Source organism: Oncorhynchus gorbuscha, linkage group LG05 (assembly GCF_021184085.1).
Source record: "Oncorhynchus gorbuscha isolate QuinsamMale2020 ecotype Even-year linkage group LG05, OgorEven_v1.0, whole genome shotgun sequence".
Classification (NCBI taxonomy): Eukaryota; Metazoa; Chordata; class Actinopteri; order Salmoniformes; family Salmonidae; genus Oncorhynchus; species Oncorhynchus gorbuscha.
Window position 1 is genome coordinate 13,630,204 of NC_060177.1, and position 15,452 is coordinate 13,645,655.

The window sequence follows — 15,452 nt, forward strand, 5'->3', positions numbered from 1 at the left end:
TCACACAATGATCAAATCTATGCATGAGAACATTTGAGAAATTATAATTCTATACACAAGATGTTCAAACCCAACCCAACCACCCACTATTACTTTCCCACCCACTCCCACATGAAAAAATACTATAGTGTACTATATACTATGTTAGGAATACTATAAAAAACACTATAGTGTTTTTTGCAGACTTTACTGAAGAATTCGCTGTGGTGTTTTTGAGATATATATTATAGTAATTACTGTAGTGCTTTTGTAGTATTTATTTAGTAATACTGTAGTATTTACTGTAGTGCTTTTGGGGACATAGAAGTGTGCTTTCTCCTTGAGGAAACCTACTGGATACCAAAAGAGCAAATTTTCTATAACCTGTAGTAGGTAGGCAGGACAGGGTTCTGAATGGAGAGTTCAGAGCTTCTGGTCTTTTCTATAACCTGTAGGTAGGCAGGACAGGGTTCTGAACGGAGAGTTCAGAGCTTCTGGTCTTTTCTATAACCTGTAGGTAGGCAGGACAGGGTTCTGAATGGAGAGTTCAGAGCTTCTGGTCTTTTCTATAACCTGTAGGTAGGCAGGACAGGGTTCTGAACGGGGAGTTCAGAGCTTCTGGTCTTTTCTATAACCTGTATGGAATATGGAATATACAGTTGAAGTCGGAAGTTTACATACACCTTAGCCAAATACATTTAATCTCAGTTTTTCACAATTCCTGACATTTAATCATAGTCAAAATGCCCTGTCTTAGGTCAGTTAGGATCATCACTTTATTTTAAGAATGTGAAATGTCAGATTAATAGTAGAGAATGATTTATTTCAGCTTTTATTTCTTTCATCACATTCCCAGTGGGTCAGAGGTTTACATACACTCAATTATAGTATTTGGTGGCATTGCCTTTACATTGTTTAACCTTGCTCGCACAGGCTTTTTCAGTTCTGCTCACAAATTTTCTATAGGATTGAAAATGCGTAGTCCCATGGTGTTTATACTTGCATGCTATTGTTCGTACAGATGAACGTGGTACCTTCAGGCGTTTGGAAATTGCTCCCAAGGATGAACCAGACTTGTGGAGGTCTACAATATTTTCCTGAGGTCTTGGCACTGAGTTTTAAGGTAGGCCTTGAAATACATCCACAGGTACATCTCCAATTGACTCAAATTATGTCAATTAGCCTATCAGAAGCTTCTAAAGCCATGAAATAATTTTCTGGAATTTTCCAAGCTGTTTAAAGGCACAGTCAACTTAGTGTATGTAAACTTCTGACCCACTGGAATTGTGATACAGTGAATTATAAGTTAAATAATCTGCCTGTAAACATGACTTGTGTCATGCACAAAGTAAATGTCCTAACCGACTTGCCAAAACTGAAAAAAATGTTTTAATGACTCCAACATAAGTGTATGTAAACTTCCAACTTCAACTTGGGCGATAGGGTAGCCTAGTGGTTAGAGTGTTGGACTAGTAACCAGAAGGTTACGAGTTCAAACCCCCGAGCTGACAAGGTACAAATATGTCATTCTGCCCCTGAACAGGCAGTTAACCCACTGTTCCCAGGCTGTCATTGAAAATAAGAATGTTCTTAACTGACTTGCCTGGTTAAATAAAGATAAAAAAATAAATAAAAATAAAAACTGTACTTGGCTTGTAGGTTTCTCACAAATTGGGATATGGTGAGAGGAATGGGCAGGGTAAATGAAATACTGTAGTATTTACTCTAGTAAATAAAAATGTGTTTTTGCGGATATTTCTGTAGTATTTATTACAATGTTTTTTGGAGATAATACAGTATACTGCAAAATTCTATACTAAATTGTTCAGATGATCGAGGGATATTACAGTGTGTATTCTACATTATACTACAGTTTACTACAGAATTTTATATAAAGTACTGTAGTATTCCATAGTAAACTTTAGTATTTTTTAATGTGGGCTAAATCTATAAAGAAACATAAAGTGCTGAAGCCTAAGTTCATATTTTAAGTGCTGAAGCCTAAGTTCATATTACAAGTGCATGGAAATCAACTTGAATGCCATATAACTTTGGCAATGCATTCAGTACAATATGAAACATAAGAACATGGTACTTAAGAAACTGCTCATTTCATTTAATCTCAAAAACATATTGAAAACAGTCTAAAGTAAAGTGACCTACTCATCCTAACTCAAACAACATTTCTCCACTCTCTTGTGAGTCACTTGGACTGAGCCTGAATGGCCAGGCAGAGGTGGACCTAACTCTGCTCTTTCCAGGGTTAAGAGATGGGGTGGTTCTCCGATGGCAGGGCAGGCCTGGAAGATGGAGAGCAGTGTGGACAGAGAGCATAGGGGTCCCTGACTGGCTGTGGTCCTAGAGGAGGCTGCAGCCTTTCTGGACTGTTGTGAGAGACATTTCACTTCATATCAACCTCATCTGATCTGAGATCAGGATCGAGCTGGCTCATGGAGAGAAGAGGCCCCGGGGCAGAGGGAAGACGGAGGGAAGGAAGAGAGGGAGAGGAAGGGAAGGAGGCAGGCGGGTAGGCAGATGAATGGACGGATGCTGGTACACAGAGACAGAAAGGCAGGCAGGAACACATACAGACAGACACACATAGGTAGGTAGGTAGGTAGGTAGGTAGGTAGGTAGGTAGGTAGGTAGGTAGGCAGGCAGACATAAATGCAGAAAAACAGGCATGGAGGCAGGCAGACAGGCATGGAGGAAGACAGACTGGCTGCAGGGGCCTTGTAGGGATGATTGATAGAGGCCAGAAGGGAGGGAAGTGATTGCTTTGCCGTGATCAGTTAGAATGGGATTCAGAAATAAGGGTAAGGCAGCAGTAAATGCCGGCCTGGGTGTTGGTAGACCGAGGTCACTAGGATCTGCATCTAAAAGGAAGGGACGCTTCCTTATGACAGAAGGATGGTGCTCCATGTCATGTGGGTTGGTGTCAGAGGTTATCAGAACTGCTGTGGTTTTGGAGGACAAATATGCCCCTGTCGAGACAACCAGAGCACCGTAGATCTGATCTAAGCCATCATGGCAATCCATCTCGTCACAGGTCATCGTCTAGGACGACAGCCAGGCACAACGCTGGACAGCCTATCCATCTCCAGTCACAGGTCATCGTCTAGGACGACAGCCAGGCACAACGCTGGACAGCCTATCCATCTCCAGTCACAGGTCATCGTCTAGGACGACAGCCAGGCACAACGCTGGACAGCCTATCCATCTCCAGTCACAGGTCATCGTCTAGGACGACAGCCAGGCACAACGCTGGACAGCCTATCCATCTCCAGTCACAGGTCATCGTCTAGGACGACAGCCAGGCACAACACTGGACAGCCTATCCATCTCCAGTCACAGGTCATCGTTTAGGACGACAGCCAGGCACAACGCTGGACAGCCTATCCATCTCCAGTCACAGGTCATCGTCTAGGACGACAGCCAGGCACAACGCTGGACAGCCTATCCATCTCCAGTCACAGATCATCGTTTAGGACGACAGCCAGGCACAACGCTGGACAGCCTATCCATCTCCAGTCACAGGTCATCGTCTAGGACGACAGCCAGGCACAACGCTGGACAGCCTATCCATCTCCAGTCACAGGTCATCGTCTAGGACGACAGCCAGGCACAACGCTGGACAGCCTATCCATCTCCAGTCACAGGTCATCGTTTAGGACGACAGCCAGGCACAACGCTGGACAGCCTATCCATCTCCAGTCACAGGTCATCGTTTAGGACGACAGCCAGGCACAACGCTGGACAGCCTATCCATCTCCAGTCACAGGTCATCGTTAGGACGACAGCCAGGCACAACGCTGGACAGCCTATCCATCTCCAGTCACAGGTCACAACGCTGGACAGCCTATCCATCTCCAGTCACAGGTCATCGTCTAGGACGACAGCCAGGCACAACGCTGGACAGCCTATCCATCTCCAGTCACAGGTCATCGTCTAGGACGACAGCCAGGCACAGCTGGACAGCCTATCCATCTCCAGTCACAGGTCATCGTCTAGGACGACAGCCAGGCACAGCGCTGGACAGCCTATCCATCTCCAGTCACAGGTCATCGTCTAGGACGACAGCCAGGCACAGCGCTGGACAGCCTATCCATCTCCAGTCACAGGTCATCGTCTAGGACGACAGCCAGGCACAACGCTGGACAGCCTATCCATCTCCAGTCACAGGTCATCGTCTAGGACGACAGCCAGGCACAACGCTGGACAGCCTATCCATCTCCAGTCACAGGTCATCATCTAGGACGACAGCCAGGCACAACGCTGGACAGCCTATCCATCTCCAGTCACAGGTCATCGTCTAGGAGACAGCCAGGCACAACGCTGGACAGCCTATCCATCTCCAGTCACAGGTCATCGTCTAGGACGACAGCCAGGCACAACGCTGGACAGCCTATCCATCTCCAGTCACAGGTCATCGTCTAGGACGACAGCCAGGCACAACGCTGGACAGCCTATCCATCTCCAGTCACAGGTCATCGTCTAGGACGACAGCCAGGCACAACGCTGGACAGCCTATCCATCTCCAGTCACAGGTCATCGTCTAGGACGACAGCCAGGCACAGCGCGACAGCACAGGCACAGCGCTGGACAGCCTATCCATCTCCAGTCACAGGTCATCGTCTAGGACGACAGCCAGGCACAGCGCTGGACAGCCTATCCATCTCCAGTCACAGGTCATCGTCTAGGACGACAGCCAGGCACAGCGCTGGACAGCCTATCCATCTCCAGTCACAGGTCATCGTCTAGGACGACAGCCAGGCACAACGCTGGACAGCCTATCCATCTCCAGTCACAGGTCATCGTCTAGGACGACAGCCAGGCACAACGCTGGACAGCCTATCCATCTCCAGTCACAGGTCATCGTCTAGGACGACAGCCAGGCACAACGCTGGACAGCCTATCCATCTCCAGTCACAGGTCATCGTCTAGGACGACAGCCAGGACGCTGGACAGCCAGGTCACAACGCTGGACAGCCTATCCATCTCCAGTCACAGGTCATCGTCTAGGACGACAGCCAGGCACAACGCTGGACAGCCTATCCATCTCCAGTCACAGGTCATCGTCTAGGACGACAGCCAGGCACAACGCTGGACAGCCTATCCATCTCCAGTCACAGGTCATCGTCTAGGACGACAGCCAGGCACAACGCTGGACAGCCTATCCATCTCCAGTCACAGGTCATCGTCTAGGACGACAGCCAGGCACAACGCTGGACAGCCTATCCATCTCCAGTCACAGGTCATCGTCTAGGACGACAGCCAGGCACAACGCTGGACAGCCTATCCATCTCCAGTCACAGGTCATCGTCTAGGACGACAGCCAGGCACAACGCTGGACAGCCTATCCATCTCCAGTCACAGGTCATCGTCTAGGACGACAGCCAGGCACAACGCTGGACAGCCTATCCATCTCCAGTCACAGGTCATCGTCTAGGACGACAGCCAGGCACAACGCTGGACAGCCTATCCATCTCCAGTCACAGGTCATCGTCTAGGACGACAGCCAGGCACAACGCTGGACAGCCTATCCATCTCCAGTCACAGGTCATCGTCTAGGACGACAGCCAGGCACAACGCTGGACAGCCTATCCATCTCCAGTCACAGGTCATCGTTTAGGACGACAGCCAGGCACAACGCTGGACAGCCTATCCATCTCCAGTCACAGGTCATCGTCTAGGACGACAGCCAGGCACAACGCTGGACAGCCTATCCATCTCCAGTCACAGGTCATCGTCTAGGACGACAGCCAGGCACAACGCTGGACAGCCTATCCATCTCCAGTCACAGGTCATCGTCTAGGACGACAGCCAGGCACAACGCTGGACAGCCTATCCATCTCCAGTCACAGGTCATCGTCTAGGACGACAGCCAGGCACAACGCTGGACAGCCTATCCATCTCCAGTCACAGGTCATCGTTTAGGACGACAGCCAGGCACAACGCTGGACAGCCTATCCATCTCCAGTCACAGGTCATCGTCTAGGACGACAGCCAGGCACAACGCTGGACAGCCTATCCATCTCCAGTCACAGGTCATCGTTTAGGACGACAGCCAGGCACAACGCTGGACAGCCTATCCATCTCCAGTCACAGGTCATCGTCTAGACGACAGCCAGGCACAGCCAGCCTATCCATCTCCAGTCACAGGTCATCGCTGGACAGCCAGGCGCTGGACAGCCTATCCATCTCCAGTCACAGGTCATCGTCTAGGACGACAGCCAGGCACAGCGCTGGACAGCCTATCCATCTCCAGTCACAGGTCATCGTCTAGGACGACAGCCAGGCACAGCGCTGGACAGCCTATCCATCTCCAGTCACAGGTCATCGTCTAGGACGACAGCCAGGCACAGCGCTGGACAGCCTATCCATCTCCAGTCACAGGTCATCGTCTAGGACGACAGCCAGGCACAACGCTGGACAGCCTATCCATCTCCAGTCACAGGTCATCGTCTAGGACGACAGCCAGGCACAACGCTGGACAGCCTATCCATCTCCAGTCACAGGTCATCGTCTAGGACGACAGCCAGGCACAACGCTGGACAGCCTATCCATCTCCAGTCACAGGTCATCGTCTAGGACGACAGCCAGGCACAACGCTGGACAGCCTATCCATCTCCAGTCACAGGTCATCGTCTGGACAGCCTATCCATCTCCGTCACAGCCAGGCAGCCAACGCTGGACAGCCTATCCATCTCCAGTCACAGGTCATCGTCTAGGACGACAGCCAGGCACAACGCTGGACAGCCTATCCATCTCCAGTCACAGGTCATCGTCTAGGACGACAGCCAGGCACAACGCTGGACAGCCTATCCATCTCCAGTCACAGGTCATCGTCTAGGACGACAGCCAGGCACAGCGCTGGACAGCCTATCCATCTCCAGTCACAGGTCATCGTCTAGGACGACAGCCAGGCACAGCGCTGGACAGCCTATCCATCTCCAGTCACAGGTCAGTCACAGGTCATGGACAGCCTATCCATCTCCAGTCACAGGTCATCGTCTAGGACGACAGCCAGGCACAACGCTGGACAGCCTATCCATCTCCAGTCACAGGTCATCGTCTAGGACGACAGCCAGGCACAACGCTGGACAGCCTATCCATCTCCAGTCACAGGTCATCGTCTAGGACGACAGCCAGGCACAACGCTGGACAGCCTATCCATCTCCAGTCACAGGTCATCGTCTAGGACGACAGCCAGGCACAACGCTGGACAGCCTATCCATCTCCAGTCACAGGTCATCGTCTAGGACGACAGCCAGGCACAACGCTGGACAGCCGATCCATCTCCAGTCACAGGTCATAGGACGACAGCCAGGCACAACGCTGGACAGCCTATCCATCTCCAGTCACAGGTCATCAGGACGACAGCCAGGCACAACGCTGGACAGCCTATCCATCTCCAGTCACAGGTCATCGTCTAGGACGACAGCCAGGCACAACGCTGGACAGCCTATCCATCTCCAGTCACAGGTCATCGTCTAGGACGACAGCCAGGCACAACGCTGGACAGCCTATCCATCTCCAGTCACAGGTCATCGTCTAGGACGACAGCCAGGCACAACGCTGGACAGCCGATCCATCTCCAGTCACAGGTCATCGTCTAGGACGACAGCCAGGCACAACGCTGGACAGCCTATCCATCTCCAGTCACAGGTCATCGTCTAGGACAACAGCCAGGCACAACGCTGGACAGCCTATCCATCTCCAGTCACAGGTCATCGTCTAGGACGACAGCCAGGCACAACGCTGGACAGCCTATCCATCGAAGTGTAAGGATGTAATATGTCACCAAAGGCCGAAAATCTATCCTGAGACGTCACTTCAACTGTTGCATAATACTAGCCTGGAAACCAAACGGATATGTTTCACAAGTTTGTATTCCCGGCTATCTTAATACATTGATATCAATGGAAGATGTGTATGGAAATTAACATTATGTATGTTAAGATTCAGTCCTTGGTTAGTGCATGTTTTTCTATTGCCATTTATTCTTTAACATGAATAGGCCTTTAAATGAATCAAAACCTAAACTTTAGACAGATTTTGTAGGTATTGTTTGCCATCTGTTTGCCCTGGGTTCACCTATTCAAATGTAGCCTACCTTCACAACTCTGTTAAATGGGAGGAAATAAATCCAAGATGCCAGAGGAAAACACCACTAATAACATATAACCCATCCATATAGGCCTCACCTCGCTCTTTCCTTCTCTATCACTTCAATTATTTCATCTTTACAAACAAAACGCCCCCAAACAGCCCTTTTAAGGTTTTATAAGAGAAGCCTGGAAAGCACTGGAGAGCTTTAAGGGGACATTCATTGACTTTAATGGGATGAACTGATCAACCATATCTAATAGAAATCATTGCCCATGGCAAAAGCTGGTATGTTATTTAATTACGTATGGAACACAGTGCTTTTACCGCTTCTTAGAAAACTGTAATTCAATATATTTAGTTGAGAGAAGGAACAGATAAATAAAGTCCAAATTAAAACATTTCTGAAATAAGTTTTTATTTTCTTGCTTTCGGTAAAAGAAAAAAACATTTTAGAAAATATATAAATAGAACAAAAATCGAACTGTCATTTTTAACTGTTCATACTTTCAAAAAATGAAATGGCTTCAATATGCTACAAAATGCATTAAATTAAGTCTGCCAACACTTCTAAAAATCCTATTGAAAATTGCCTATAATAAGTAATCCAAATCTACTTCGGTGAGAAGGCCTTTTGCATTCTCTGTATCCTATGCTGCATTTACCACGGATTCAACTCAATGTGTATGTACACATGTGTATTCGGAAAGTATTCACACCCCTTCCATTTTTCCACATTTTGTTACATTACAGCCTTATTCTAAAATGTATACAATTATGTTTTCCCTTCATCAATTTACACACAATACACCATAATGAAACAGCGAAAACAGATTTTTTGAAAACGTATAAATAAATATAATACAATAAAAATAATTACTGAAATACTTTAATTACATAAGTATTCAGACCCTTTGCTATGATACTCGAAATTGAGCTCAGGTGCATTCTGTTTCCATTGATCATCCTTGAGCTGTTTCTACAACTTGATTGTGTAACGGTTTTCTAGGTGTGGTGAAGGAGAGTCGGACCAAAACGCAGCGTGTAGATTGCGATCCATATTTAATCAAACAAACGTAAACATGAAATAACACAAACACTACAAAACAATAAACGTAACGAAAACCGAAACAGCCTATACTTGTCAACTAATACAGCGACAGGAACAAAGACACTAAGGACAATCACCCACAAAACAACCAAAGAATATGGCTGCCTAAATATGGTTCCCAATCAGAGACAACGATAAACACCTGACTCTGTTTGAGAACCACTCCAGACAGCCATAGACTCTGCTAGATCACCCCACTAGCTACAATCCCACTATATACCAAAACCCCAAGACAAAACACACCACAATACAAAAACCCCATGTCACACCCTGGCCTGACCCAATACATAAAGATAAACACAAAATACTTCGACCAGGCAGTGACAGATTGGAATCCACCTGTGGTAAATTAAATTGTTTGGACATGATTTGGAAAGGTACACACTTGTCTATATAAGGTCCACAGTTGACAGTGCATGTTAGAGCAAAAACCAAGCCATGAGGTCAAAGGTATTGTCCGTAGAGCTCCGAGACAGGATTGTGTCGAGACAGGATTGTGTCGAGACACAGATCTGGGGAAGGGTACCAAAACAATTCTGCAAACAATTGAAGGTCCCCAAGAACACAGTGGCCTCCATCAGTGTAAGAAGTTTGGAACCACCAAGACTCTTCCTAGAGCTGACCACCTGGCCAAACTGAGCAATCAGAGGAGAAGGGCCTTGGTCAGGGATATGACCAAGAACCCGATGGTCACTCTGACAGAGCTACAGAGTTTCTCTGTGGAGATGGGAGAACCTTCCAGAAGAACAACCATCTCTCCAGCATTCCACCAATCGGGCCTTTATGGTAGAGCGGCCAGACGGAAGCCACTCCTCAGTAAAAGGCACATGACAGCCCGCTTGGAGTTTGCCAAAAGACACCTAAATTACTCTCAGACCATGAGAAACAAGATTCTCTGGTCTGATGAAACCAAGATTGAACACTTTGGCCTGAATGTCAAGCGTTACGTTTGGAGGAAACCTGGCACCATCCCAATGGTGAAGCGTGGGGGTGGCAGCATCATGATGTGTTGATGTTTTTCAGCGGCAGAGACTGAGAGACTAGTCAGGATCAAGGGAAAGATGAACGGAACAAAGTACTGAGAGATCCTTGATGAAAACCTTCTCCACAGCGCTCTAGGACCTCAGACTGGGGCGATGGTTCACCTTCCAACAGGACAATGACCCTAAGCACACAGCCTGGACACCGCAGGAGTGGCCTCGGGACAAGCCTCTGAATGTCCTTGAGTGGACCACCCAGAGCCCGGACTTGAACCCGATCAAAAATCTTGGGAGAGTCCTGAAAATAGCTGTGCAGCGACTCTCCCCATCCAACCTGACAGAGCATGAGAGGATCTGCAGAGAAGAATGGGAGAAGCTCCCCAAATACAGGTGTGTCAAGCTTGTAGCGTCATACCCAAGCAGACTCAAGGCTGTAATTGCTGCCAACGGTGTTTCAACAAAAAGGGTAAAGGGTCTGAATACGTATGCAAATGTAATATTTCATTATGTGGTATTGCGTGTAGTTTGACGAGGAAAGAAAACGATTCAATCAATTTTAGAATAAGGCTATAATATAATAAAAGGTGGAATAAGTCAATGGGTCTGAATACTTTCCAAATGCACTGTATATACAAAAGTATGTTTGACACCACTTCAAATTAGTGGATTCGGCTATTTTAGCCACACCCATTGCTGACAGGTGTATAAAATCAAGCACACAGTCTTGCAATTTCCATAGACCAACATTGGCAGTAGAATGGCCTTAATGAAGAGCTCAGTGACTTTCAACGTGGCACCATCATAGGATGCCACCTTTCCAACAACTCAGTTCGTCAAATGTCTGCCCTGCTAGGGCTGCCCTAGTCAACTGTAAGTGCTGTTATTGTGAAGTCGAAATGTCTAGGAGCAACAACGGCTCATCCGTGAAGTGGTAGGCCACACAAGCTCACAGAAGAGGACTGCAGAGTGTTGAAGCGCGTAGCACATAAACAGCGTTTGTCCTTGGTTGGGGCACTCACTACCGAGTTCCAAACTGCCTCTGGAAGCAACGTTAGCACAAGAACTGTTCGTCAGGAGCTTCATGAAATAGGTTTCCATGGCCGAGCAGCCACACACAAGCCTAAGATCACCGTGCGCAATGCCAAGCGTCACCTGGAGTGGTGTAAAACTCACTGCCATTGAATTCTGGAGCAGTGGAAACGCATTCTCTGGAGTGATGCATCACACTTCACCATCTGGCAGTCCGACGGATGAATCTGGGTTTGGCAGATGCCAGGAGAACGCTACCTACCCCAAAGCGTAGTGCCAACTGTAAAGTTTGGTGGGGAAGGAATAATATTCTGGGGATGTTTTTCATGGTTTGTAGTCGGCCCCTTAGTTACATTAAAGGGAAGTCTTAACACTACAGCATACAATTAATTTCTAGATGGTTCTGTGCTTCCAACTTTGTGGAAACAGTTTGGGGAAGGCCCTTTCCTGTTTCAGCATGACAATGCCCCTGTGCACAAAGTGAGGTTCATACAGAAATGGTTTGTCGAGATTGGTGTGGAAGAACTTGACTGGCCTGCACAGAAGACCTAAACTCAATCTCATCGAACACCTTTGGGATGAATTGGAACGCAGACTGCGAGCTAGGCCTAATCGGCCAATATCAGTGCCTGGCCTTACTAATGCTCTTGTGGCTGAATAGAATCAAGTCTCTGCAGCAATGTCCCAACATTTAGTGGAAATAATTCCCAGAAGATTGGAGGCTGTCATAGCAGCAAAGGGGGGGAACAACTCCATATTAATGCCCATGATTTTGGAGTGAGATGTTTGTTGAACAGGTGTCCACATACTTTTGGTCATGTAGTGTATATTTCTTTAGGTCTTTAGACCACGGGCGCATGTTGGCGCGCACTTCACAACAGTGGCGACGGCGTGCCATGAAAGATCCAACATAAAGTAAGAAAGGGAGGAGCAGAAAAAAACAATTATAAAAAATCACGTGGAGAGAGACCGAGCAAGCTGATTTAAAAGCTCTGAATGTATGTCGTCTATCTCTCATGAGAAGGCGAGTCTTAAAGTTCCATCAGAATGGGCAGTCTATCCTCAGACGCAGCAGGACGACAACAGCAACGGGTCATGGAGAGGTGTCCGTAGCTTCACAAGTACGGACCAACCGTGGCTCCTCTTCTATTTATACGGGTTTTAATGTGCTTTAATAACGATACTATACATCACTGACTATACTATTGCACGTTTAACTTATATTTTATTGTGTATTGCTGCCAGTTTGTATCACTTTGATGAATTAACCAATGTTGCTTAGCTGCATTCAACAAATGCGCACGGGGATTATGAGAAATACCCAGGAGCAATAGCCTCAACCTATTCTACAACTTTCGCCTGTTATTTACGTTTATTTGAACATTTTGAAAAAAAAATCCAATAGCATGACTAGTAGTTTATATGATTTAATATAATATACGACAATGTATTTGTAAAATATGACTGAGGTTTCGGAAACATGGAAATCCTTTTTGCCCATATTTTGGCTATTTCCTCTCTGTGCGCTAGTGTAGCTATACAACTTTTCACAACTATTCCACCTCTGCAAACTTCTGAGTGTATTTGTTTTTACCTCTCTAGCCGATGAATGCGGTGGAGTCCACTGTAGTTCTTTGAGAAAATAGTCACTTATGCAGAGTTTGCCTTTCCACGCTAGCGGGACTCCCATCGTCATCACGGTCCATCGCAGCGCGAGCATCACCTCCGCCACGGATACTTCCTCCGTGAGGTGAGAGCACAAGGCCGTCAGCGAGCTGCACACCGACACCGGAGAAAATATGAACATCCAGGTCCTGCCAGACCACAAGCTGTCATCAGTGGCCCCGCTGAAACCCTGCAATGTGGAGAAGAAGGAGGTGGAACTGATATTGGTGAAGGACCAAAATGGGGTCCAGTATACCAGTTCGACCATCATGCCCACCCCCAGCACGCACGGCACCCCCTGCACCGCTGAGGAGCTGGAGGAGAGGGAAACATGGGGAAAGAAAATAGACTTTCTCCTATCCGTCATAGGCTTCGCAGTGGACTTGGCCAATGTCTGGAGATTCCCTTACCTCTGCTACAAGAATGGAGGTGGTGAGTGAACTGTTATAACTTCTGTAAAGACTTCTGTTAAGACTTTCCCAGGTTCCTTTGGAATTATCCTCTTCGAGGTCCAGGCTGGGTATGGCAACGCGAGACTGCTTTGGAACTAATATCAAGTTTGTTTTACGGTTGTGAAATAACATTCTTCATGAGTTTATGATAAAATGTGCCAATCTGTTAGTTTGTATGCTACCATACATACCAGTCACTAGTCAGTGAGTTTTTGAAATCCCCAAATAGCTTTGCGCAGGCTTTCTTGAGCCAAGAGGCTTTGCTGGTAAGAGGGAAACGGAAATACCTCACTGCATAAATTCATTCAGGTCAGTGTGGTTGACTCAACTGCAAATACATTCACTGTATCTGGGCGCTACTGTATCTTACTGTAAAGGGTTGACTCATAACCCATTCACACCAGTTGCTGGCTCATAAGTGCTTTATTGCTGATGGCACATGTTAGGAAATATTTAAATACTCACAGTTGAACAGATTGCTAGGCAAATATGTTAATAATTAATAACTTAATTTAAATGTGTGCGGTGTCTAACCCATTCTTCCTGCGGGCTGCATTCGGTCTTCACCGGGGTCTGGGGGGCCACACTTAAAATGTATTATATTTCCTCGCAGTCAAAATCTGCAAAGCAATTGTCCTTTAACTATTGGATTTGGAATTTTGAATGGGCCAGATCAAGCCTGCAGGCCTCATTATGTGGTCTAGACCATTAAGAGTGACAGCCTGGTCTCATAATCTAGACTTAACATAGTAAAAATGTATCCCTGACACTCAAATTAGTATGACATGTTACTTTTGGTATGGTTACACATGGTTGGGGTGGGTGGGCGTGTAATGCTAACTTTTACAAATCAAAAGGTTGCGAGTTCAAATCTCATGACAGACAACTTTAGCTCATTTGCAACTTTTCAACTATTTGCTACTTTGCAAATGCTTAGCATGTTAGCTAACCTTTCCCAAACCTTATTCCTTTTAGCTAACCTTTAACCTAACTCCTAACCTTAACCCTAACCCCTAGCCTAGATAACGTTTGCCAGATAGCTGACGTTAGCCATCTAGCCACCTAGCTAGAATTCTGAGACCAGGTTGAGAGCGAATAATATTGCCTTAGGCATATTTTAGTGGCTCAGTAGTGGTGGTGGAACAAGTAAGCAAATCACTTGTAATATGTGTGCTGCATTGGTTTGATAAGAAGAGTTTCAGATAACATCTGTTAGAAGTGCCAGTCAGGGTTATCACTGATCTGAAGAATGAACAACAAAGCAAAGGCTAACTACAGAGATGATTGACTGCCAACAATGACCAAATCAAATGACCACAACAAGACAAAACATAAAAACTGCACCTGAATATATCTATAATCGAGCCGAGTGAATGTTAAGAAACCAAAGGTCGTTGTTAATTACAAAGTGACATTTTGGGTTTGCCACCACAGACCTTCAGTAGCTTGTTGTAATAACAGTGTTTACTAGTGTTTACTAGATTTCCTGTCCCCTTTGGCAGCATTACACTTCACGTGGTGAAAATAGACATGTGTATCTTCATCTGGTGAACTGAGTGTTGCAGTGTTGTGTCCTGTGGTGCCAACTCTTCAGCTGTGGGTCATGTTCATTTGGCGCTCTCTGAAAGGCTGTAATGCAGCCCAATGCTCAGCTCTTTGTTAAAATGTTGCATACACTATATTTTTAATTATACTAGATGAAGGGAATTTTATTCTTCCTAGAATTCACTGGAACATAAAAAGCTACAAGCATGGACAATTCACTGTCTGTGCCTGGAGAGTCCATGTTGATGTCTGTTTCATGTGATTTTCCTTGAGATATCATTATCAACACAAATTGCCAGGGCGAAAACACCCACAAAATGCGAAATATGTTGTCTTGGCTGCAACACAAATGCCAAAAGGTTCACGTTCAAAAACGTTGTTTTGTGGGGTTTTGTGGTGATTTCAGGTGCCTTTCTAATCCCCTACATTCTGTTCCTGGTGATTGCTGGGATGCCTCTGTTCTATATGGAACTAGCCCTGGGACAGTACAATAGGGAAGGAGCTGCGACAGTCTGGAAGATCTGCCCTGTCTTTAAAGGTGAGCTGTCTCTCTCTCCATCTCTGTATACCATCTCTTCCCTG

General features: G+C 46.6%; 1 protein-coding gene and 1 long non-coding RNA gene across 2 annotated transcripts in view; one reads left to right on the top strand and one right to left on the bottom strand.

Moving 5' to 3' along the window:
- Positions 1–369: 369 nt before the first annotated feature.
- LOC124035549 lies at positions 370–13,579 on the bottom strand. The gene is made up of 3 exons (XR_006838761.1): positions 13,284–13,579; positions 12,803–13,063; positions 370–614 (listed from the first exon to the last, which is right to left on the bottom strand). It is a non-coding gene; the product is annotated as an uncharacterized LOC124035549 (long non-coding RNA).
- LOC124035548 (sodium-dependent noradrenaline transporter-like) overlaps positions 12,125–15,452 on the top strand; it is a 67,548-nt gene continuing 64,220 nt past the window's right edge. Inside the window, exons 1-3 of the mRNA XM_046349018.1 lie at positions 12,125–12,329; positions 12,887–13,305; positions 15,277–15,408. Of these exons, the coding sequence (XP_046204974.1) occupies positions 13,008–13,305; positions 15,277–15,408 (430 nt within the window). The 5' untranslated portion in view covers positions 12,125–12,329; positions 12,887–13,007. The remainder of the gene's footprint in view (positions 12,330–12,886; positions 13,306–15,276; positions 15,409–15,452) is intronic.